The 25,147-nt window shown below is 40.9% G+C and overlaps 4 protein-coding genes across 12 annotated transcripts; 3 read left to right on the forward strand and 1 right to left on the reverse strand.

The window, feature by feature from the left end:
* Window positions 1–3,497: 3,497 nt before the first annotated feature.
* Window positions 3,498–9,101, reverse strand: LOC129598523 (uncharacterized). Of its 2 annotated transcripts, none has more exons than XM_055496478.1 (6): window positions 8,989–9,101; window positions 6,244–6,458; window positions 5,741–6,142; window positions 4,413–4,538; window positions 4,041–4,136; window positions 3,498–3,958 (listed from the first exon to the last, which is right to left on the reverse strand). In XM_055496478.1, the coding sequence occupies exons 2-6, from the start codon at window positions 6,415–6,417 to the stop codon at window positions 3,743–3,745; spliced, it is 1,014 nt and encodes a 337-aa protein (XP_055352453.1). In that variant the 5' UTR covers window positions 6,418–6,458; window positions 8,989–9,101; the 3' UTR covers window positions 3,498–3,742. The 2 variants fall into 2 exon arrangements, with proteins under 2 accessions (XP_055352453.1, XP_055352451.1); XM_055496476.1 differs by lacking the exon at window positions 8,989–9,101 and adding an exon at window positions 6,713–6,951.
* On the forward strand, window positions 7,718–11,411 carry LOC129598524 (dual specificity mitogen-activated protein kinase kinase 6-like). Of its 2 annotated transcripts, none has more exons than XM_055496480.1 (11): window positions 7,718–8,194; window positions 8,305–8,368; window positions 8,494–8,671; window positions 9,010–9,156; window positions 9,229–9,271; window positions 9,363–9,436; window positions 9,539–9,603; window positions 10,027–10,137; window positions 10,213–10,302; window positions 10,561–10,749; window positions 11,021–11,411. In XM_055496480.1, exons 1-9 carry the CDS (start codon window positions 8,179–8,181, stop codon window positions 10,247–10,249), a joined length of 735 nt encoding a protein of 244 aa, XP_055352455.1. In that variant the 5' UTR covers window positions 7,718–8,178; the 3' UTR covers window positions 10,250–10,302; window positions 10,561–10,749; window positions 11,021–11,411. The 2 variants fall into 2 exon arrangements, with proteins under 2 accessions (XP_055352455.1, XP_055352454.1); XM_055496479.1 differs by having other exon boundaries at window positions 10,610–10,749.
* Window positions 11,412–11,923: 512 nt separating this feature from the next.
* On the forward strand, window positions 11,924–16,841 carry LOC129598505 (dual specificity mitogen-activated protein kinase kinase sek-1-like). 7 transcript variants are annotated; one of them, XM_055496443.1, is made up of 12 exons: window positions 11,924–12,056; window positions 12,157–12,264; window positions 12,550–12,628; window positions 13,047–13,224; window positions 13,719–13,850; window positions 14,022–14,064; window positions 14,134–14,207; window positions 14,406–14,470; window positions 14,807–14,918; window positions 15,178–15,261; window positions 15,470–15,609; window positions 15,904–16,830. In XM_055496443.1, exons 2-12 carry the CDS (start codon window positions 12,225–12,227, stop codon window positions 16,040–16,042), a joined length of 1,086 nt encoding a protein of 361 aa, XP_055352418.1. In that variant the 5' UTR covers window positions 11,924–12,056; window positions 12,157–12,224; the 3' UTR covers window positions 16,043–16,830. The 7 variants fall into 7 exon arrangements, with proteins under 7 accessions (XP_055352418.1, XP_055352416.1, XP_055352421.1 ...); XM_055496444.1 differs by lacking the exon at window positions 12,157–12,264 and adding an exon at window positions 12,057–12,133 and having other exon boundaries at window positions 11,937–11,972; window positions 15,904–16,833; XM_055496442.1 differs by having other exon boundaries at window positions 11,956–11,972; window positions 12,057–12,264.
* A 144-nt stretch (window positions 16,842–16,985) lies between these two features.
* Window positions 16,986–24,205, forward strand: LOC129598541 (serine/threonine-protein kinase 3-like). The gene is made up of 22 exons (XM_055496506.1): window positions 16,986–17,213; window positions 17,369–17,435; window positions 17,514–17,691; window positions 18,312–18,443; window positions 18,684–18,726; window positions 18,832–18,905; window positions 18,976–19,040; window positions 19,264–19,375; window positions 19,482–19,559; window positions 19,703–19,842; window positions 20,225–20,357; window positions 21,018–21,030; window positions 21,206–21,266; window positions 21,376–21,553; window positions 21,880–22,002; window positions 22,181–22,223; window positions 22,381–22,454; window positions 22,549–22,613; window positions 22,699–22,810; window positions 23,041–23,124; window positions 23,184–23,326; window positions 23,777–24,205. Coding segments are annotated over exons 1-22 (2,061 nt in total). The 5' UTR covers window positions 16,986–17,212; the 3' UTR covers window positions 23,919–24,205.
* The last annotated feature ends 942 nt before the right edge of the window (window positions 24,206–25,147 follow it).

Consider the following 25,147-nt stretch of genomic DNA (forward strand, 5'->3'; position numbering starts at 1 on the left):
CGAATCGTAGAGGATAATTTTCGAGTGATAATTTTCCCGTATGTCGCTGATGAGCAGCTTGCTTCGCTCGTCATACTTGCTGGCGATGGGGAAAATAAACTCGCTTACTCAAAGTGCAGCAAAGAACGCCGTTGGGAAAATGCACCAAATAAGCCGCTGTTCGTAGTGGGATACGGCGGTCGATCTGATACTATCTCGTCTTCAGTTGCCGCATGACGTCCAGAGTGATGGGAAGGCGGCGATCCGACACTGTGGAACAAATGCGCTTGCAGCCGTCGATGACTCTGTTCACCGCCAACAAGACAGTGGGATTCAGCAAATTCGCTTTGGCGTGCGCATTGCCGATTCCGGCCATGAAGACTTTAACTGTAGCGGGCGATATCGTTTGAAGATAAAGTTGAGCCGCAAACCGTAGCACGGTTACTTCTGTCGCTGGTACTGACAGGGCGCCGTCATTAATACAGAATTGCAAAAACCGTGACCAGCCGGCACCGTGGGTCGTTCTTGTTGAAACGGAAGGATGGTGGTACTGAAGGTGTTCCATCGTCACGTCTAGTCTGTCGGGAGATTGAACGCGTTCTGCTGGTCGGCCCAGATGTTCGGGATGACTTCCGGGAAAGCCTTTGCGAGCGGTGCCAGCTTCCGGAACGCGCTACTACGCGGTAGGTGCAGCCGTTGCTGTTGGCTTGCCTTGCCGTCGGATGTGGGTGGGGCCTTCCGTCCGAGGTGGTGCAGCCGTCAAGTTCGCATACAAGCCGCCGGTGGGAGGAGAAGTTATCTTTGCCGTTAAAAGTTTCTGAGCCATCGCTTGCTGGCTTGCTGTCTGCTACAGTTGGTGCAGGCATACCGTCCGAGGAAGTTACAGCCGTCGTTAGTGGACCTGCTTATTGTCGAAAGAGGGCGCTGCCGTTGCTAGGGGGCATGTCTGCCGTCCGAAGAAAGGGCAACCGTCGCTTGCCGACGGCAGTAGGCACACCCAAGGTGGTGGCCCTGTATGCCGTCCGAGGAAGGTCAACCGCCGCTATGGATCTCCTTCCCGTCGGAGGAAGGCGCACCAAACATTGTGGCCTTGTATGCCGTCCGAGGAAGGTGCAACCGCCGCTAGGGGTCTGCTTCCCGTCGGAGGTAGGCGCACCGGAGATGGTGGCCTTGTATGCCGTCCGATGAAGGTGCAACCGCCGCTAGGGGTCTGCTTGCCATCGAAGGAGGGCACTGCCGTTGGAGGGGGGCCTGACTGCCGTCCGAGGAAGGTACGGCCGTCGCTGTTGAGCCTGCTTGCCGTCGGAGGAGGGCGCCGCCGTTGGAAAGGGGGCCTTGTATGCCGTCCGAGGAAGGTGCGGCCGTCGCTGGTGGGCCTACTTGCCGTCGGAGGAGGGCGCTGCTGTTTGAAGGGGGCCTCACAGCCGTCCGAAGATGCAGCTCTTCGCTAGATGCCTAGCTTGCTGTCGTTGGTGTGCGCCGCGCCGCCGCCGATCGTGGGAGCCTGTCAGTTGGCCGAGGAAGGTGCAGCCGTACCAGGAGTCCTACCTTGCTCTCCGAGGTGCAGCTCTCAACTCGGAGAGCAAGTTATTGGCCAAGCTTGGCGTCCAAGGAGTGCGCCGCTGTTGGAAGGGGGCCGTCGCTGCCGGAGGTAGAGCGGCAATTGTTGAAAGCCTGCATTGCTGTCCGAGGGAGGTGCTGCCGTCAAAGGCAGGTGCGGTCGTTGTTGATTTCTTGCTTCCCATTAAGGGTAGGTGCGACCGTAGTTGAAGGCCTGCCCTGCCGTTTAAAGAAGGGCTTGGTCAGCATTAGTGCAGATTTCCTTGGTGGCCTGTTTTCTCGTTAGGCGCAGCCACAGCAGCTGATGGACCGATCTCTCCACTGGACGGGCTGCGCTGAGCAGTGATCTTGTCCGCTGTTCCCTTTGCACTGATGGTTCTCTGTAAGGCCGCTTAACGAGTGCATATCGTTCAAAGCTGCCACGAGTGCGAGCTGTTCGCTTGGCTCTTTGGATATAGTTCGGATTTAGATGACGCACGCGATCTAATCTGAAATTCTGTTGGGTATTTAGCCAGTCGGTGATGGTAACAGGACCCAGAACGAGGAGAGCCATCGCACATACAGCACCAGGACCCTGCAAGGGAAAACTAGCCGCAGTGATCACCTAGATAACATCATAACTGCGAGGCGTGGAATACGGCTCGCGGAACAGCTCAAAATTCCAGAATTTAAGATGCAGATCAGGGAAGACGAAGATCTCGATTCCAAGGGCAGAACAAAATCAGCGACGTTCTGAACAAGAACTGAGCTAACGTGAAATGAGAACTCGTGAGGCGAGCATGCGAACAGTGCCACAAGAACAGCTCGAAACGAGCGTGTGCAAACGCTACAACAAAGCACGCGGCCGCCGCTGAGCCGCCAAAGCGTCCAAAGGCATCCTGTCTGAATGGCCGGTCGGCCGCGAAGGCTAGCAGGCATCGCCGACGTAGCATTAACCTCAATTAACGCGTTAATTGGCAGCTAACAGTCAGTGTTAAAATTGGTGGCAAAATACCTACAACGGAAATATCTCTTTAATTTTTTTCATCTGGTGTGTTAATCCTTGTTTACGTTTGTCGTTTGGTATCCGTTAATAAAGTACTGGTAACCACGAGTGATTTATTATATGGAAGACAGCAGAGAGCCCATTGATGATACGGCTGTCTTTGCGGGAATAAAACAGAGACTTATCTGCATGGTTTCTGTACGTTCAGATAAGGTCATCGCGCACATTAATTTTAATAGCGTAATGTTCTCGAAAGTTTTTCAATCTGATTTCAGTCTCCGGTGTGTTGCAATAATTTTATGCTTTTTATAAAAGCAGTGACAGCCTAACAGGGTAAATTTGTGCCGAAAATCGATATAAATCAAAAGTGGGCAGTACTATATGGAACACAGATAACAAATTATTAATAGAGCATTACAATATTTAAGAATGCGCACAAACTGAGAATAAATAACGCAGTGCTCTGTGACCGCAAAATGGGAACAAAATTTAAAAAACCACAAACACCGGAGCGCTCTACACATGGAGCTGTAGCACTTCCGATCACAATCGGAAGCACTTGCCCGATTCTTGTGAGATTCATTTACATCAAACGCAAGTTTGCTGCTTGGTAAGCAAGCACAGCGTTTAGTCAAAATTACAGCAATCCAACTGCTGCTGCGTATATAATCCATCTACTCTGTAAATGACTAATCATAAGTAAAGCAATATGCTTTAATTTCAAATGCCATAGAATACAGATCGTTTTTTAAGCGTACATAGTACAGATACATAAGTACGTCTAAAATAATAAAGTTGTCACTGGTGTTTGTTATTAAGTGGTTGGATGATTGGCGACCGGTACCTTATATTAATTAGTGACACCGATACGGGACAACAAAGAACTTCGAACCTCTAACTCGACAAGTACGGTCACCAGCTTTGTTGCAGTTGTTCTTGGTAGTTTACCACTAAATTTTGTTTTATTTTTATTTTTTCACGAAATTCACTATAAATTCTGTAATACAAGACATTGCAGTTTTGCTTTTTGTACATACAGCTAATGCATGGATGAAACAGTGAACTACTGAACCAAGTATAGCAAGAGAACTCGCTATCGTAAACATATGCCTATTTACAGAAGCGAAATTCGATACAACGTGGTCAGTGATGTTTAATGGCATAGAAGGGTCTCTCAAGTTATCAGATGGGTGCCTAAACTTAACACACAGCCTCATTTCAGTAAACCGGTGTAGTCCCGTCGCCTGATGTCACCACAACTTCCACAAGGTCACCGTCGGTCCGTACAACCGTTTTACTGGCCGCTGACGTGCTCGGGTTCGCCATAACCGTTTCGTAATCCGGGGGCGGTGCGTTAAGTGTGCATTGCAGCTCGTCCTGTTTGTCGGTCTTTAAGTAGCGGATGCACGCCATGACAGTTACCCAAAAGTACAACTGAAAAGCAGATATTTATCGGTTGTGGCTAACCGAATTCGTCTAAAGTCAAAATTTTGAAGGAACTGTCAGAATTACTGACCTTTACAACCAAGATGCATACTAAGATGACTGCAGCAATGAAGAAGACCAACCAGCGATTTAGTCCACATACTTGGTCGCGAAGGGGATGGTGTGGCTGGTAAAATTCACAACATCAGTAGGATTTGAATTAAAAAGGATCATGGCATAACTATCATTTATGTCGAGTTTCAAAACTGCATGATGTCTGCATCAGTACTCACTTTTTAGATAAAATAGCTGTACCAGTATTTACTGTAATTACGGAAAAGATAGCCACGGAGAACCGATTCAATATATACAGGCTAACCATATAATAATATTTGTTTTTAATCATTAAAATGCAAAACATGAAACACTACAAAGAACGGAATTTTTTAGATGCTCTACTTACGTTGGACATGATTTCACTCTTGATCCCAGGACCATTTACAAACAATTGATAACAAGTACCAATAAAGCAAATCAAAACGTCTCCAAACTGGAAGGCGCTAAAGCACGTCATATATCCCGGTCGAGACTGCAAGGAACACGCTTCATAAATGTTAAGGTCCAACTGCCATCAGTTATTGCATAATATAAAATTTGTAATACATAAGATGCTGATATCTTGATACGAGTATTTGGTCGTAAAATTTCGAAATTTCGAAAATTTTAGCAAAAATTATATTTTGCATGATAAAATTTCAAAGCCATTATTCTTCTTGCCAGTTGCCATACATTCATTTTGCCATCCCATACATTCATTTTTTGTAAAAATATTACGGATGTATCCGTATGAATTAAATTAGGAGAAACAAAATTAACGAATATTACCTGGGTGCCATTTTCGCAGCTTTAACTGCAGCGACGTACCGTACCACTATATACTTAACAATACTGAAAACGTACAGTTGTCAACAAGCACCTCTAGATTGTAAGAATATCGTTGCTACTGTATCGTACACAGTTTACACATTTTGAGGATTTAATCACGCAAAATTCAGGAAAAATATTTATGTTGGGCTGCTTCTGTATGAGTACTTTAGTCTTATGTACTCCAGTAGCCAGTGACGGTGGCAGCAGGAACCTACGTTAAGATTCCAGATGACGCTGATAATGGTACAAAAGGTGTATTGTACACTATACTGCAGCTACGAAGTATAGATGTACACTGCCTGTACATTGAACATCGCTCTAATTAAAAGAGTGTTCCCTCCAGCCGAGCGATACGAGCATTATGTACTCCTGGTCCTGGACATACGTTCTTCGTTAGCCTTGTCTTAGTACCGGAAGCTACCGCAATGAGCCGAGGTTACATTACTTACATATGATAATGACATTCTCGGCAGCTTTTAATCTGAGCATATCAATAATTAAGAGCGATTTATTAAAGCCGCGCGACTGCAACGCTCGCTGTACTTGTACGCGTGCACAGAGTCTGAAGTCGTTGTGTGATTTGTGTTAAAGCACAAGAAGAAAACATCGCTCGCTAAGATCGATTGCTGCGGTGCGGCGGATTACCATGCGAAAACTGCGAAATTGTTGCGAACATGATTATTAATAATATATTATTGTATGTCAGAAACGATATTCGATACCGTATCGATTACATCCTATGTCATCTACTAGTATTTTACCCAATGAATGCTGTTATAGAGCTGTACAAACTACAGTAATTACGGGAGTCCAGTAAACTATTCCGTTACAGGAAATAAAATATACAAAATATGCAGACCTCACCTTGATGATTCCGATGACCATGAAGAGCGGGCTTATAAACATAATCATGCTGATGATGAAGGCGAAGTACAGTTTGTCGCGTTTAACCAGCAGTTCCTGGGAAATGCTGTCGAAGACGAAACAAGTCCAGTAATACCACGTCAGTTCATCCACTGCCTCGTAGTCCCACACAATCATTTGACCGGTCGTCGTTGACGTCACGCTGCTGCTGGTCATGGTGGCCACTTTCGGCAACTGCGTGGTTTTACTGTACGCTGTAGACCCGCGGGAGGCCGGCGTGTCGCTTGGACCCGGGGTCACTTTGAAGGTGTCGATCTCCACGGACATGGCGTTCTCGCCGAGTTCATCCGTGCCAATGCACAGATGGTACATTAGGACGCACACGGCGTACAGGTGGATCACCTGATCGCACATTATAACATGGACCAATGTTCAAGGACTATGAACAGATTTGAAAAGAAAAAACACAGTAGCTACTAGTTGGAACGATGCTGCGAATTTACCGTTTGTAAGGTTCCCCATACAGCGGCGCTAATCTTCGCTTCCCGCTTGGAAATACTACTACGGAGATCCGATCGTGAATCCCCGTTACCGCTACTGCTCCGACGTGTTCGATCAGTACCCAGTAATGGCGTCTGTGGTGGCAGTTCGTCCGATGCAGGGTTGGCGTTCGTCATGGTTTCAAATTATGCTTGGCATCCACTAAGTTTTATGAAATCTACAGTAAAATTTGTTATAGGCAAATCTATGAAGCAGTACGTGCAGCTAGAAGTGCTCAACATAAGCGGTAGAGATCAATAGCACACGTCTATGCTCATTACGTGCCCGTACTGCACAGTGCGCGGTAATTATCGTCAAAGCCGATTTTTGTGGTTACGAGAAATGAATTTTATCCGAGATTAATGATTGGAATGATCAGAAATTTCATGCATGAGGAAAAGCAGAGACGTTGTGCAGCATGTAACCTATTACATGTTGAAGGTCGTTTCCCCATTGGCGGATGCAATCGATCGAATACAGCGCAACGCCACGGCGGCGGCGGACTGTGCTCACACGCATTTGGCATTCTTGGGATCCCCGTTCATGAGTGGAAGCCCCGCCTGGTGCATCGCTTCCCCGGGATGTTGAATGTAATCTTGCGTCGGTTACAAAAATCAATACGTCTACCTTCTTTTATAAACTATTGACTAACATAATAATATCGATACGTTTTGCCAGTGTTCGGCATGGTTTGACTTTGGATCGATAGTGCGCTACAGGGAAATGTTCGCATTCAGTTCAACTGGTCATGAAAACGTCGACGTATTCGGTATCGTACATTATCCATGCTAATTCATGACTTCATGCAGTCTTTCCATAACAGACATTGTAATTTTGTTTTACTTTTATTCATCAATTTTACGTTGACTAAGGGCAACAGCTGATGCGTTTTGTGTACTTACGAGTGTTAGTGTTTGAGCATCTGGGTCTTGAAACGGCGTCTAATGTACAATTTTTTAAATGCTAATATTTTGTGCAGTGTGTCGTACTGTATATGCAAAATACTGCTGCTGCTGCATATACTGCTGCAAAATTACTAATATTCAGAGGTCCAATATAAGAACGTGTTTTTACGATAGCTGTGTTAGTTTCTGTATCACTAACTCGAATTCATTACAAGCGTCGCGCCGCCATAATGGATTAGAAAATATGCATATGTGTTATTAGTAACTTTCCTACTCTTTTTACCTACAGTATTTGCTTTGTTAAAGCACTACCCTAGCTATTAGGACATGATGTAATTGCATTACTACACACGGCACTGATTTCCGTCTGCTTAAAATAAGCCAGTGGTAAATAGAAGCCTCACCTTTTCGGTACACTTGCGACGTCATAAAATGTGGCATGCTTGATGCACCAATATCTGCGATAACAGTAGGGTGTTCAAAATTACATTGCAACGATATGATATCATCCAAACTTCCACAGCTTACTTTGTCAAGTTCGTTTCCGCATTTGGTAACAAATTTCTGTTGAGTTTGTGTGAACAAGTACGTGCGCACGTACCGAACGATACAATCTTGCGTTTGCAGTATGCGACTTTAGTCAATAATTATTCATCTTTCGTCATTTCGTAAGGCGTAAACATTTTGATCTAAGATTCCAAAGTTTTGCATACAAGTTTCGCAGTAAACACTTGTATCATCAAGTACCTGTTGCAACTGCTCACCTTGGTTTTATGGGCTCAAAGACAGTATAGTCTGGCTGTCAGATTTCGTTAATTTTTTCTGCAACCTTAATTCAATCGTTGTTTTATACGACGTTCCAACCATAACTACTTTGATCAGAACCGCATTTAAGTTTGTATGTTGAGAGACGGAAATCCAATTAGTCCAGCGACCATTGTATTTATACTTTATATTTTACGCGGAACATCAGCAGACAGCTGACTCCGCGCCATGGAAAATGCGCGGCGTAAGTTTCCTTATTTACCATAATCATCATTTTCTTTTTGGTTTGATCCGTTGTATAGAAGTATCGTCAAAGACAAATGCCATTAAAAATAGAGTTAAAATAATTTGCAGAACCCAGAACGCTGCCCAAATTCAGACTACCGGTACAGTTACAGATGCTGGAAAACACCCACGAGTAAGACCAACGCTGCATACCTTCTTCAGTTTCTGCAAGGCTTATAATATTATTTCGAAGCCTTTAAATCCCGAAATGTATTGACATTATTATATTTTTGTAATATGTGCCCCTGCCTTGTATAGGCAGCAGTACCCTCTTGATTTCATCCCGTCGCACTTCGAAATGCAACTGGAGGAAAACGGGAAAATTCACGAGATTTCGCCTGACACGTTAGAGTGTTTAGGTACACTGGATCGTGGCACCTATGGCTTTGTTTACAAGTACAGACACCGATCGTCGCAATTTTTGATGGCCATCAAAGTATGAGAGAAACAAATAAGGACGTACATGAGATATCTGCTTACCGAATCAAACTCATCATATCGGAGCAACACAAACAACACACCAATAATTATAGCGTTAAATTCATAACTTACAATTAGCGCCTTTATGAGGTAACAAACAAAGTCCTGTTTGTGAAGTAGTAGTATTTATGTATCAGTCATTCAAGTACTTAAAAAGTTATAATCAGTTGTAAGTTCAGTGTAAATATTAACAAGTACAATTTACTGTAAAATTACAAGTGTCGATCAACAGCGTGCGACATAGCCTTAACGTTTCCAGTTTAATAATATTACCTTTTGTTTCTTGCCCTGTAGTCAATTCTGGTGCACAATAATAGCTCGGGTGATCCGTTGGATATGCGAAAACGATTGTACATGGATGTTGTGATAAACCAAAAAATTCAGCTAAACGAAGCAAACCAGGAATATCTAATTCGCTCCTTTGGCACATTAATCGCTGAAGTACTCCATTCACTTGTTTTTGCTAACAACAAATTATACATGTAGATAGGCTTGCCTTATGTTTTTTTTCAGAATGCTGTGTGGATTTGCATGGAACTGATGGACACTTCGTTGAGTAAGTTGAAACTCATACTATCATACGGATGCATTTTTTGCAGTGTGCTATCTTTATCGTTGGTATCTTGTATTGACTGATTTCTTAACAGAAAAATTTTACGAGCGAGTTTATGGCACGGGCAGAAGGTTACCGGAAGAAGTCATGGCATCCATTCTATTCTCTGTGAGACTCTTAGAAAATAAATTATGACGTCATCCATAAACAAGCCTTTGCAAAAGAAGATACGAGATCGTATATTTTTTCATTTTTTGTTTCATGTTGAAGGTCGTCAGCGGTCTGCACTTCTTGAAGGACCGGCTTAAAATAATGCATCGCGATATCAAGCCAAGGTATCGTCAAATTTAATCGTAAATGAATCGTCAATGTATATTATCATAAAAATACAGCTAAAATATTTTCGGACCGTACGCTTAGTGTCGAATATGCGTTTTATATTCTTAATGATTATCTATATCACGTAAAAGTTGTCAAGGTCATTAAAGATATGCACGTCTTCGTAATTTTTACGTTGCAGGAATATACAAATTAATTGTAATTGTTGTATTAATTGTTAAACAGAAATTCTATTCTATGTGCAGTAGTACGATTCTCACGCTTCCTAGGGTGGATATATTAATTCCTAAATAAACGTACATATACAATAATGATAATTCGCCACAGGCAAGTTTAATATATTGCAAACCCTTTGCTGTTGATACTGCATTCCCAAAGTGCTCCAATGTTTTCAAGTTTCACATCAATGCCTTTTTCAGCAACATTATGATGTCCAAGGATGGCAGAGTGAAAATCTGTGATTTTGGAATCAGTGCGGAGTTAGAAAAACACTCACAAAAAGCAATATTGGCGATCAGTATTACCAGGCGGTGTGTTCGTTAATCATCAGTCCGCTACATGTTATTTGCTTTTGTGACCGCACAATTTTTGCTTTTCAATTTCAGCCGGAACGTGTGGATACCGATTTACTTGCCAGTATGAACGAAAAAGGTTTTGACATCCGTACCGACGTGTGGAGTCTCGGGATTACATCGGTCGGTGTATATCTACATAAATGTAGCAACGTGACAAAGTGCTGCGTAGCATTGTACAACCATAACCACCTTAATTATAATCAATTTGATGATTTGGATCATAGTTATATTGACACATGTAATATGTAGGTCTGTAATTAATTTTTATTTGAAACTACAGAAATAATAATTTCAGTGATTAGTTGCAAAGTACTGCATGATACATTTTAGAAATTTAATTTTCTTGCTTATATTTCTATAAGTTTGTGTTGCTTGTAGTATGTTTAAATAATATACGTCTGCGACGACAACAGTGTATCGTAAACAGATGGAAATAGCCATGGGACAGCTACCTTTCCGGTCCACCACGGTCCTGGGTCTTGCGAAAGAAATAACGAGTCTTACTCCTCCAAAATTACCCCGTGATTTACCCTATTCCCTTGACTTCCGCGATTTCGTTACCGCTTGGTAAGCCGTTTAAGATGATACACGCGTTTTACTTCGTTTATAAACGAAGTAAAGCACGTGTATTTTCCTAGACAGAAAACAACGCTCTTCACAACTTCAGAATGGGCTGTATATAGGTCCTTTATTACCTTTATACATACTCTGTACGTACCTATTAAGATTTCGGCGTGTCATTAATCAACTATTGCCACTTAACGTTGGCTGGTCAATAATGAACAATATAATTTGGTACTCAAATTCGAGTTTTTTCTGACAAGTAACTGTTATCCAGTTGTCAAAGAGATTACTCGCAGCGTCCAAGGTATGCTGAATTATTGAACATACCGTTCCTAGCCAAGCAAGCCGCGAATCGCCACGATATCAGTTCCTATGTGCAGCAAGTACTGGACGGTGCAAGCGGAGATGTCGTGTGAAATGGACACGATATCAGCAAATAGGATAACTTATTTATTTTATTCTATATTTTTTAAGATTGTTTTTGAGTGATCATGATTCATGAGTGGTGGGTTGCCTCGTTTTTTTTTACTGACTCTAAAAGGTGAACCGTACTTGTCTTAGTGCACAGGCCAGAAGTTACTTCCGTATCAGTTTTTTTAGTTAAGGGTTCTGGGGCTTTGGAGTGGAGCAATACGTTTGATCCCAATAAAGAAATTATAAAGCGCCTTTACGCCTTTTTCGTAACTTGTGTCAAGGCTTGTGTGTATGTGTCATTGTGAATGCGACTGAGTTGTACGTAATGATCAAAAAAGTTAATTATAACATACACATAATTTAACTTTTAGAATTTTGTGATGCATAGAGGTATATAAAATTTCTTTTTAAAAAAATATTACAAAATTAAGTTGCTTTTTAGCACCAGTAGTTACGCTGGCTAGTAAAATAACAAAAAATTTATTCTGAGGTACAATATTGCATACAAAGAACTCTGCACTGAAGGACAAAACAAGCCGCAGATTGCGGAGATCAGTATTATACTATATTTACTATTTATTATATTAGTATTATATATCAAGATTAGTATTATATAATACATACGTACCGGTATCTTTTAAAGTTTTTCCCTTTTACGAAACAGAGGAATGATGAATGGTACGCAGTGCTACTATGGCCCCTTGATGTACATTTACACCAGTACAATACATAAGCTCACAGCTACGTGGGCGCGCGAGTGAGGGTGATCAACTGCTGTTTCAGCTGATTGAGTATCTGAGATCATAATTATGGTATGTATTTTGGATCTTTGAGTTTGATTTTCATTTTTGCTAACCATTGTGAATTCTTAGCTGCGACTACATTCTTTTCTTCAGGTATGATGTATCGTTCACTTGCAGAGTTTTGATTTTGATGACCGTTTCGCTGTCCCAGGTTTTACCGTTCTGTTTTGGTATGAAACGTTTGTATTTGCAGTTTGCTTGTGATCTAAAATAGTTTGCATTCTAATTGGGCAATTCGTAAAACCGTGGCACAACAACTGTATGTTTTATCCAAAATCAGTCGCAATCTGGGAAATGGCTGGTGAGTCGCATATTTTGCAAAAAAACGACCGAGCGTGCCATTAAAGGACAAATGTCGGCTTGTTCTTTGGCATGGACTTACAGATACTTCGCAAGCTCGCAACGATTTAAAATGTGCGGTCTCAGAGTCTCTTCTACGATTTCACCTGTTGCTAGTGCAGGCTGTGCTGCGCTGTAAATCAAAGACAGTGCTGTTATTATACGTTTGATTTGTCCTGATTACTTTTAATAGAGATCTGCGGCATTTCCACGTTCTCTGTCAAATTGGTAACAATTTTTGTTGCAGAAAATTTAGTCTCAAAGAGAGTGAAGGGGGTGACGTTTTCGTATCCCGAAAGCCTCGATCAAGCCGTGCCACAAATGCAGTGAGTAAGAGTGTGTGTGTGGAACAGCTGACAAGCACGTTCGTTGCATTGTACAGTTTTGGGTTGTGTACTAGTACTATTACTCTTTGACTTTAATACACATTTAAACTACTAGATGCATATTTATGTATATTTACTTGTAGCTCTGTGAGCAGAGTGAGCATGTGTAAAACATTTATTATTTGAAGGTTGAACGTTCATTATTCAGTTATTCTTGTCCCTTATTTCTGTTTCAACTTTCATGTGTTATTAAATTCCGCTCATGATCTCATGATTCCACGCATTTAGATTATTGTGTTATCAAGTACATGTTTGAAGTGCTGACCATCAGAATCTTTTTTCTTAAACTTGTTTTCGGAAACTTTGTGCGTGCGAAGTGCATCCGATAAGTGAATCTGGATGAATTCGTACTTCGCAGATCGGATGAGCGCGTGTCACAGGCTGCTTCGCAAACCACGATGCAATTTCACCCCGATGGTCCTGCGTATAATGTGTCAGCTGTTGATCTGGAATTCCTTGGGCATTTGGATAAGGGACAATACGGTTCCGTCAATAAATACCGGCATGCAGCGTCCGGCTACGTTATGGCCGTCAAGGTAGGCAGGCGATCGCCTTTTATGTTCATGCATCTCACTCTAAATATTTGTATTTTTGCCCACCAGCTTAAGTTTAGACTGTTTAGTTATATTGTGTGTTGTGATACTTTATTTATGTGTGAGTGTAATAGTGTTTATCTTTTTATGGTTCTTAATGATTCTTCTTAATGTTGTTACGTTTGTTTTTTCCCTACTCGGATTTTTTAGAGTTTTAACTGTTTCATTGAATCAAAATGTTCGAGGCGCCTTTTAATATTGCAGTTGCTGCTGCTAGGAAGTAGGAAGCTGCTTTTTATTATTATCCAACAGCCAACTACAGTATAGCTAGCTTTATATATAGCAGTAAAAGTTGTTACAGTATGTAATTGTTGTTAATAATTATTACCAAAACGTTTTAATTGGCCGCTCTCTGCCGCTGAATTACGACTGATTATTTTAGGATTGTATCCATGTGCACGAGATTCATAACGGTACAGCTAAAATGGCCCTTATAGGTGATAAAATTGACCGATGACCCCGAAAAAATGAAGTGTTTGAGAAAGGATCTGGAAGTGAATAGCGACATTAGGCAGCGTTATGGGAAATGTCCTTACCTAGTGCATTCTTTTGGCGATTTGTTCTGGGAGGTTAGTCAACCCGAAACTAGTCCCGTTCTAAGAGAGCCAAATCAAAAACTCCTGCTAAGTGTGCAAATTATTTCTCCGAATTTTCACCATTTCCAAAAGAAAGTGGTTCCTTGGCTTGACTGAGATTTAATGCGCGTTAAAAGTACAAGATAATTAATTGTGGTGTTAAAGGGCGAATTATGGATCTGCATGGAGCTAATGGATACGTGTCTTGGTACTGTATTACGTGTTACTTTCTTTTTTATTTCTAAATTCACTTGATCTGTTCATCGCTCCCTTACAGAAAAGTTCTACAAGAGCGTATTTAGATTGAACCAGCGGCTACCGGAAGACGTCATTGCCTACATTGCATATGCTGTGAGTGTCAGTTGTATACACTGTAACTCGTGCTGATGCCAGATGGTGAGCAGGGTTTACAGTAAAGGGTTTATTGCTGTAAAAGGGGTTTACTGCTGTAAAAGTTTTACAGTTAGTAAAAACTGCTAAGTTTTTTCTGTGTATCAAGCGAAAGTCTTAGTTTTTTTCTGTGAATTCTGAACAGTTGTGATGAATTAGGTGGTACATGGACTGACGTTTTTGAAGGAAGATTTGGATATTATGCATCGCGACGTGAAGCCTAGGTACTGTAATTTTTAAGATTAAAATAATACGTTCTCGGAGGTTCTCATGCTATAAAATGTGTCCACCAAGTTTCTGGACACTGAAATTGTTCACTGTACCGATGCACTTAAACTTATGTATGGCGATATAAGAAATCCATGTGTCAGAACAAAACGTTATCTGCTGTATCTGAAGCAACTCAGTTAAATTCCGGTAAACCATTTAAAAAACTTCATTTGTATACTTGATTAGCATTCCTTCAAGAAACTTTTAACCGCGATTTGGATTTTGCTTATCTTTCCATCTGATTCTATATGTGAAATTTTATTCTGGCTTGTGTTTACCTCTTTTTATAGCAACATTTTGGTATCACGGAACGGCGGAATAAAACTATGTGATTTTGGCATCAGTGCCAAACTGGTGAACTCATTGGCAAAAACGCACATTGGTCATGATCTCTACATGCCGGTAATTTTATGGCAAAGGGTATCTGTATATTCAGCTAGTTACTTACTTAGCTTATAGTTTTTGTCAAAAAAAGGGTTTTGCAAGGTTGGCACATCACCATCGCCGTAATTGCATAGTTCATTACTGTCTCTGCACTACAATCCCGGTTTCTGTCATATTTTCATACCGATAGACTGATACTGTAGTTATTTGTCGTATCGCCATACTTGTTGATTGTACTGTCTTTGGCAGTAACTATATTCACCTGGTTCGTTTGCAGCCTGAACGAGTTAATCCAAACTCGCCAACGGATGAGAAGCGGTACGATATTCGATCGGATGTCTGGAGTGTCGGCATTACTCTGGTATATGGCTTGAAAGCTAGATTTATGGCCTTTTGGCTTTAATATTTGATAAAGGCGCTCCAATAAAAAATATTTTAGTTAGTATATAATATTGCTGCTTTGAATAATTTTTTGCCATTGTCGCTGTTATGTGAATGTCGGTGCATTTGCGTCGTTAAGGATCTTTGCCAGGCGGTACGTTAACGGAAGTTTTTACTGTTTTTGTTAGGTTGAGATCGCAACTGGGAAGCAGCCTTTTGAAAACGGCAGCCTTTTCAGCCGAATTAGTCAGATTGTGGAAGGAGAGGCGCCCAATTTACCCAAAGAATCGCCATATTCAGATGATTTGCGCAGTTTTATCGCTTCGTGGTGAGTGTCACAATTCATAAACATCATGTAAAAAAATTAGTTGTATCTTCTCACTCTACTGCCGTAGGAATGGATGTTTCACTTGTATCTTTTGTGCCACTTACTTTCGATATTACAATAATTCCTGTACTCGGTTCATTAATTTTGTAGTTAAATTCCCGTCATGCGATAATTATGTAGCAAACACAAGTTATATTTTTTCTGTTGTTTCTGGTCTCATACAGTGAAGTTGCTTGGATAATTTGAATTTTGAATGATTTGAAATTTAACTTTGGACCGGCTTTTTGGTTGCAGTTGTAAAAAAGATGTTAACGAAAGACCGAAGTATGCGGATCTGTTGGCCATGACGTTTTTGAACGAAGGACGAAAACCTTGTGATATCAGCGTTTATGTGCAGTCCATTCTAGGTCCTCCATCCGAGCCGACTGCTTAGAAGCTGTGATTAGATAAATTGTGCTGCTTCATAAAGTCTAAGAATTCCTAAGATTTTTTGTGCATATATTTTTGTTTTTAGTTACGCTTTTGTGGCATACTCAGCGCTAGAGGTCTGAGTTTTTCGTAACAGGTAAATATTTGAGTTTTTAAGGTGATGCACAGTTGCACAACGCGCAAGTGTAGACTGCGCCGGCTCGCCATTTATACTGTGTTTTTAAATCTTTAATGTGTTATCGTATTTAATTGTGAGTGAATTTTGTGAGCGAAGACAACTCCTTAGATATTACGATAGAATGAACCGGTAAACCTAGAAATTTATTTTTTTACGTATTACGAGGTGCTTTGTAAGAGCATATGCGTACTTATTTTACTGCACCTCTCAAGTTTCACACTAGTTGGAGTGACTGTATGAACTATGAGATCGGTTTTAGTCTCACGTTTGGGCTTCCCTAGTATTATTGTTATTGGCGATAATGAGCGTACGGTGTTTGCACAGAATGAATTGCGCAATAGCGAAAGTTTTGCTTTGCAGTGTTAGTAAAACTGAAGTCACAAAATCGCACGGTAATCTATATTTTCCCTTGCCCAAATAAATTTTTCCATAATGCTTCCTACTATAATGTTAGTTGTGCTAACAGAAGAAAACCATAAATTAACGAATGATGCATGTTATGGTAAATTGTTAATATTTATTATCTGTCAGATCAATGTTAGTCAAACGTACTTACACCAAGTACTATAATTATTGTACCTCATAATTATTTAAATGCAGCTTCAACAGGTGCGAGGAAAGTGAAACGCAGGATAGTGAGATGACAGTGCATTTCATTTTACTGATTTTAGGCTTTACTGACGTATGCACTATGCAATGGCATCACATAGTATGCCATATACAATCGTCATGTAGTGTAAGGTGCAGGCAGTGGAGTATATACGAGTAGATATACCAAGTTTGTACTGTATTATTATTTTTCTTTCTAATGGTAAATTGTTAATAATGATCCCCGACGTACGTTTCACGTTTTATTAAGATTCTTATAAAGATAGTTAAAGTTTTGCGTTTCTAAAGTTTTGCAGTAGAAATACCTAAGTAGGCTTTTGTTATTATTGTGGAAACAAGGGATTGTCACAACTTCATTTTTCCATTTGAGCATTTTTCAACAGAACTAGTAAGTAGGAACGGAGCTTACAATTAGCAGTTGCTGCGGGTTTAAAATGTAGCTCCTTTTTCCAGTTTGTACCATTACTGACTGCTGAAGGCTGATTTTCTTTATTGTAAATTGTTGATTTTGAAAAGTTTGTCAGTGTGTGTACTTCGGTGCAGTGTCGCGCAGGCCAAAACCACCGAGACCGCAGCAAAGACCTGTTGACGATCGCACTCCTCCAGACGCGTACGTATTAAAGTGGCCGCAACTGGAAGTGCGTTGTGTGTTTGTGCGAGAATCCAGCGTTCGCATGCTTCGTTGCAGAGCACAGTTGCCCGCTCCGGCTATCGACAGTCGAGCCGTGATGCAGTTTGAGCCTAACGGAACGCCGTTCGAGGTGGCTGCCGATGATTTGGAGCTGGTGCGCAATCTGGGCCGTGGACAGTACGGCTCCGTGGACGAATACCGGCACAGGGTGTCCAGACACCATCTGGCTGTCAAGGTGAGTGCTGCAACGTGAAGGGACTTCTGTCTGGATGAAGAGGATATCCAAAATTACTGAGTGGATAAAATTTTCGATTGAGCTCGTAAAATGTTTCACTTTGGGTGGATTAACATGCCTTATTCCGCTCTGATATAATTATTCCACTTCTTTGATTTATTATATTATGCATTCATCTATGTTAGAATGTTGGTAATTGTTTGAAATTAGTATAGTTGCTAGCCGAGTATTTTTCTGTGCATGCTGTCATGTTATTAATTTTAAACTTTTGTTAACTTGTTGCTTGCATATGTAATGGAATAATAGCCATAATCATTATCGAATTTCCAGCTCATAACTCTCCGTTAAACTGCAGATTAGCAATGTGTCGCCTAAATTATTACAATAAAAATTGATTATTACCGTGTTATTGAAATTGTTACCGGGTTATTGAAATTGCAAATTTCATTTGGTAGCCACTAGTGGAATTTTCTTGGTGCTTTGTTAAGCAGTGCAAGTTGTTTTTCGAAAGTATTATCTTGATGTTTGCACTCGTCTGCGTAATAATACTTAATTATAGCGATTTAGGTAGAGCAGTGCAGCGAAAATCCCGAAAACTGTTCACTTTCTGTTGGTTACAGCGTATTCGTGTCACGGATGATGCGGAGCAGCGGAAGCGGATGCTGATGGACTTGGAAGTTAACAAGCTCCTAAATGGACTGGGTGGAGAGTGCCCGTACTTGGTCCGCTCCTTTGGCTCTCTGTTTCGCGAAGTACGTATGATGGCATGACTTTGTCATTCTTGACAACCAGCAACGGGATAATATTGTTATTGTGCTCCAAATATGTGTAAATCATTTACAGTACATATGTACGCACTTCTCCCTGCACCGGTCTATATACTCCTCCCAGTCTCGATTCGGTAGAGGGGTGGCTTTTCTATTTATATTTTACACTTGCTATTTACATATATCTATATTACATAATAAACTAACAATACGTTTTACTTGCAGGGCGATGTTTGGATTTGCATGGAAGTAATGGACACGTCGTTAGGCAAGTTGAGTACAGTAAGGAATATATCGCAGTACCGGTATTGCTGATTACTTAGTGGGCAGGAGTAAGAATAGTACTGTTTGGATTATTTTGCTATTCTTTTAGATGCATTTTACAAAAAGGTGTTCATCTTGGGTCATACAATACCGGAGCGGGTTATTGCGCACATTGCCTGGGCTGTACGTGAACACTGCGATGTTTTGCTTGAATTTCTGCAAGTCTGCATCTTGTAATTAAGTGAAGTTGCAGGCGCTTGTAGGTTTGAGTTTTCTGAAGTGTAAACTTGATATTATGCATCGCGATGTCAAACCCAGGTAAGAACCAGCGGTGCCACTACGGCAGCATACTGGTCACCATTACTATGAGCAGTAAAGACGCCCAGTTCTTATTGAAGAAAGCTTTTACAGAAATTATATTGTTTACAAATGATATCATTACCGAGTGCAAACTGGAAATACAGTTATAATGTTCCAGAGAAATAATGATAAATGTGCAAAAGTTCAGCTACAAATTACTTTGCCATTATTTTTGCTTCAGCAATATGCTGCTTTCACGACGGGGAGATGTGAAACTTTGTGATTTTGGCATCAGCGCAAAGCTGGTAAAATCTCACGCAAAGACGGCAATTGGATCTCCCTGTTATTTACCGGTAAGAGGATGTTTTCGAGTTAATTTGTGTTACTAATCTGCACTGTTTTTGTGGTACAGTGTTGTATGGTTGTGGTGTCTGAGTCAGATTTTGGATTTTTTTTTAGCCGGAGCGAATAACTCCTCCTAGCACCGAGTACGAGTACGACATACGTTCCGATGTTTGGAGTTATGGTTTAAGTCTGGTTAGTTCCATTTGGTTTCTTTACCAAAATAGTTGGGAAATTGGTATTTTTTAATGGTGTGTTATTCGGTTTAATTTTATTAACATGCAGAAATCATTTTGAAAAAATCCTGGCTTTGAAGCTTGGGCATCGATGCTTTTTAGATTGAGATTGCCCTTGGTAAATTTCCCTATAAATCTTGGAGAGACAAATTCGAGCAGATGAAGGAAGTGGTCGGTGGTCCGCCGCCATCTATTCCGGACTTTCTCTTCTCACATAATTTCCGCGATTTCGTTCGCAAGTGGTACGAGTACATGTATCTAACGGTGACAGATTAATCAGTATTGCGTTAAAACGCAAGTTCCATTAATTCATGTAAATAACTGCTGAATTTCTTTTGCGTTTCAGGATCTGTCTATTGCTAGAGTACTTTACGGAAAATTTGTTTTCAAATTTTTTTTACTAACTGTAATTAGTTCATTTTAGCATTCGCTGTTTTAAAGTAAGCTGAATTTGCGGAACATGAAATCCTTAGTCAGATGGACTGTTTTGCTTTTCGTGTTACAGTACGACTACAGAGGCTTTATATAAAGAGACTTTTATCTTAGAATACAGTGTGATTTTCTAGTTGCACGGTTGTTACGGGTTTTATTTAACTCTTGAATATTGCGCTTTTTGTTCGACAGTTGCGAAAAGGATGTTGATTTGCGGCCCACTTATCGCGAGCTGCAAGTAATGCCATTCTTGATCAGTGCCGAAATGGATGTGCAAACCGTGAGTGAATATTTCGTCGCCATTCTTGATGCACCGGTTCCTAATGTTGCCTAAAACCCCAATTCGTGGAGCCCTGTTTTCATACTTCCCGTACTGTCTTTTCATAGTGTGAATTTTTAGAAAGTTTTTTAGTTTTCTACGGTTTAATTGATTTTATGCTAGAGGCTGAGTTGATTGATGGTCGACCGTAAATTAATCCATGCAGATTCTTGCAGTAAGTGCCTGCAGAACGTAATATTGTTTGTTATTACACCGGTGAACGTGTAAATTGGCTCCAGAGAAGTGCTCAAAACGTATGATAAACGTTTTGAACACTTATAAACGTCGAAAACTTATAATAAACATACATAGATAAACTTATAAACGTCGAAAATATTTCTCGAAGTTCAATTTGAAGAAATGAAATCTTCGCCATAAAAGCCGTGAAAATTAAAAAAATTCCGCACTGCCGTGCTCATGACTACTCTGCTGAGTCGCCGCTGTGACTGGTGAATCACAATCTGACTCAAGAATCAGAACTGGCCATCGGCGGAACGTACGGTAGTTGACTAGTCATGTACGCAGTAATAATAATGTGCAGTAGTTTTATAACTTTTATAGAAGTTAAAAAGTTACAAGTATTACTGTGTGTTAGTCACTTATCATTGTTTTGATTTTTGAATTTTATCACGATCAACTTACAATTAAATCATTCTGGTCTTCTAGGATAGCCGTTGTGGTACGTCTCTACAGGAATCGCGGTCGCAATGCCTTGTAAGTACAGCTCGATTGGCGGTCGGACGGAGGACTTTTCGTAGGGAATCTAGGGATTCTTTCATTTTTTTAGTGTTAAGTTGTAAACTGTAAAGTATCATCTTCTTTCGAGAAGTTGTAAATGATATCACGTGTTTCAGTACATCGTTCGCGGCCACCATTGGCCAAACTGGACCAGAAGCAGCCTCAGAGGAACGATGAGTAAGCTGACGAACTGCTCTGTCATCCATAGCGCGATGTCTGTTGCTGGCAGCAGCATTCACTCGGGGTCCTTCAGTGAACCAGCATCAGTGGTTTCTCTTTGAACTAGTGCGCATTCGCCCGCTCCTGGCATTGATACGCGAGCCACGATGAAGTTCGAGATCGATGGCCCGGAGTACGAAGTGTCCTCCAATGATTTGGATTTTGTGCGGAGTTTGGGTCGCGGACAGTACGGATCCGTGGATGAATACAAACACAAGCCCTCGGGCTTCATCTTCGCCGTTAAGGTAGGTTGTCGACACAGAAACAATTCTGCCGCTAAATTTCACATTATTTCAATGCGTTCGCTTATTATAGTTTTTACTGAATTTTATTTAAATTTTAACTTTTCCCACGACTATTCACTAATGTTTCACACGTTTTTCGATGGGCTTTTCCACTGGCCTCACATCCTGGTGCACCAGTTTAACTTAATTCGCAAAGCCTCCTTTTGGGTATTTCTTTGAAATATGTAAGAACCTAAGGCTTAGGAACTGAAAGACGATAATATCACGATAATAAATGTGAAAATCTGTCTTTTTGGTGTAGCGTTCTGTTTGCTGTTGTTTGTTAGCGCATTCGTTCGACGGATGATCCGGAAGAACGCAAGACTATGCTGATGGATTTGAACGTTAACAAGCTGAGCGCTGGCAAATGTCCCTACGTTGTCCGGTCATTTGGGGCACTGTTTAGTGAGGTACGTCGTAACTGGTTTCTTTTCCTTAAAGATGGCGTGACTGAATTATGGTTGAATTAATGGGTTCATTTGTTATGCCTGTAGATTGCACTATGATGTCATGCACATCTTACTGTACAAATTAGTGACAGCTTCCGTTGTATGATTACTGTATACAACAGCCAATTTGTTCATACAGGGTGATCTCTGGATCTGCATGGAGATTATGGACAAGTCTTTAGGTAGGTAGCCGTTTTAGCATTATATCCTTCCTGTCTTTAGCAGTTGCTGTTCTCATAGTAGAATTTTTGTACAGTTTGTTACTCTTGGGGATTGAGATATATATTTTTTTGCACGATCGTTGAATAGGCCTTACATCAGGTTTTATTTTTTCTACAGAGATGTTCTACAAGAAAGTCTTCAGTTTAAACCAAACTATCCCAGAAAGTGTTATCGCCCATATTGCATTCGCGGTAAGCGTTTTGTCTACGCTGGACATGTATGCAAAGTATAAAATGATTAGTATCTACCTCTGGGTTCGTGTGTTGCATCTTGTTGTGGTTGTAGATGATTAGTGGATTAAAATTTCTGAAGGATGAGCTGAACATAATGCACAGGGATGTGAAGCCCAGGTATGACGGCAGCGGAAATTATTGGGTGATATGGATTGTAATGCAGTTCTGAATTTGCCCGTTTTAATGGCTGATCTTATTATAGCAATATTTTGCTTTCACGACGTGGTGATGTGAAACTTTGTGATTTCGGTATCAGCGGTCAGCTGGTACAGTCCATGGCCAAAACGAAGATCGGGTGTTCGTTTTATTTACCGGTAAGAAGTTGCTCCGTGCGCGCTTTTGTTAGGTATAAAAGGCGTAATTCTGCTGGTCTCCGCGGTACTGTTAGCTTCGAAACTCATAGTGATAAGGTAGAAGTTGGGTACATTGTGCAGCGGAGTTCTTTTATTCCTTGCCTCCACAAATTTCTTTATGCGGGTAAATTAACTTATGTTTAGATGAAATGATTGATACGTAATACCTCTGGACTATTAAACTTTTTCAGCCTGAACGGGTGGATCCCATGGCCACCGCTGAGGGAGGTGGTTACGATATCCGGTCAGATGTTTGGAGCTGCGGCATCACATTGGTGTGTGCTTTTTTTTGGAAAATTCCCATGGTTGGCAACATTTTCACCTTGCGTTCCAGATTGAAATTGCCATAGGCAAGCTGCCTTATAAATCTTGGAAGAGTCTGTTTCAGCAGATTAATGAAGTGGTCCACGGACCACCGCCTACACTCCCAAGTGATTCCCCTTATTCCCAAGATTTCCGCGACTTTGTTGACGCATGGTAAGGCGGTGCTAATGTAGCTGTTGCAAAAATGGATAATCTAACTGGTAATAGTCGGTACCGCACTTATCGGAAGTACCTTTAACAGCTTGTGGTTGGGAAATTGTGGTAGTTTGTCATCTCATGCTTTATCTCATAGAGCAATTGTTTCTCTGTGGTGCTTTTGATGGTTTTGATTTTTTTGGGTCCGAATAGCGATATCCGTATTCCTGTAACACATTGCTGTCGTTGGTTCTACCGTTAGTTTTTTTCTTTTTTTTGTTCTGGTTTGATGCTTTCGCCATTTTCGGACTAATGTTTTGGCGGTAACTTCATTTACCAATTCTAACCGTAAGGCTGGCTTGTTTGGGCGCGAGAATCTGGTACTGAATTTGTTATGCTTCTTGCATTGGCTCTGTGCTTGGGATGTCTATCCGTATTGATGTACTATTAATATTATTCCCGTTGCAGTTGCCAGAAGGACGTTACGCATCGGCCGAAGTACGACGTTTTATTGGAGATGCCCTTTTTGACAAAAGAAAAAGAGACCCCCAAGGACATAAGCACCTATGTGGTGGAGATCTTGGATACACCTATTTCTAATCCTGCTTGACCGCCTGCGAATGTAGTGCAGTACATCAGCCGAGTTTTCATCTGTTGTTTTGTTGCGCGGTTTTTGTATACTTGATTGGGTCATGCTGGTTGCGGGCGAAGTTGTTGTTTTGCGAGTGATTATAATGTTACGTTACTTTTCATGCAATTTAGTCATAAGGTTAATCTGTTACTCCGATGGACAACTGTGACGTTTTACAGTTTAAAACATGTCAGTGAATGGTCGTAAGTTTTGATTATTTGATACTGCTACTGTATTTATACGAAAATAATAAAAAGGTGCGCATGAAAGAATCATTGCACTTACTGTTAGTTGCTTATTGAAATCTGCTAGTAATAATAATTGTTCTATAACATTGGTGTTGTAATGTTGTTAATTACAAGCCCATCCAACAATTCTTTGACCGCTGTAAGCGGGAATTTAAAGAAACGTGGGCTTGAGCCATTTAATGTGCTTCGACACGTCACGCCACATGGGTCTGCGTATAAGCAACAAATCTGCATGTGTTGCAGTTACTGTATCTGTGATATACATTATAATATGTTTGGCATTATTTATTGCCATCATAATTGATAATAATTTTATGCTTTTGTTAGTTTTGTAACAGTATTATCTTTGCTTTGCAATACAATATCCATACGGCTGCTAGTGTACGAAATTTTTTCGAGAGAGAGGGAATCATTGTGGCCGACTGGCCCGCGCGGTCTCCGGATCTAAACGTGATAGAAAATTTATGGACTGTGATGAAACAATATATCACCCTTTTCCAGCCACAGAACCTGGTGCAGTTGCGTCATCTGATAAAAGAAGCCTGGGTGATGTCTGCCACAACAGAATTCTGCCAGAATCTTTACAAATCTATTCCAGTGAGATATGAGAAGGTCTTCCACGCGGGTGGCGCTCGAACTGAGTACTGATATTTCGTTCCATATTTCGTTTTATGGATGGTAGTTCATAAACCGATCTGTTTCTTTTGTAATTACTAATAATTTAACTGTGATAATTCTAACTGCGATCTGTTTGGTTTTGTTGATTAACCTGATAATTTTAACTGTGATGATGGCTTTATCGGTGATTAATTGTGATCTAATTTATTATTATTGGTTAAATATTGATAAATATATCTGCCACTACACTACGATGCGTATTTGCATTACTGTGCGCGATTTATATGCGCTGCGCTTACAGCGGTCAAAGAATTGTTGGATGGGCTTGTACATTACTTAATT

The sequence above is a fragment of the Paramacrobiotus metropolitanus genome, unplaced genomic scaffold (genome assembly GCF_019649055.1).
Source record: "Paramacrobiotus metropolitanus isolate TYO unplaced genomic scaffold, Prichtersi_v1.0 Parri_scaffold0000124, whole genome shotgun sequence".
In the NCBI taxonomy this organism is placed as follows: domain Eukaryota; kingdom Metazoa; phylum Tardigrada; class Eutardigrada; order Parachela; family Macrobiotidae; genus Paramacrobiotus; species Paramacrobiotus metropolitanus.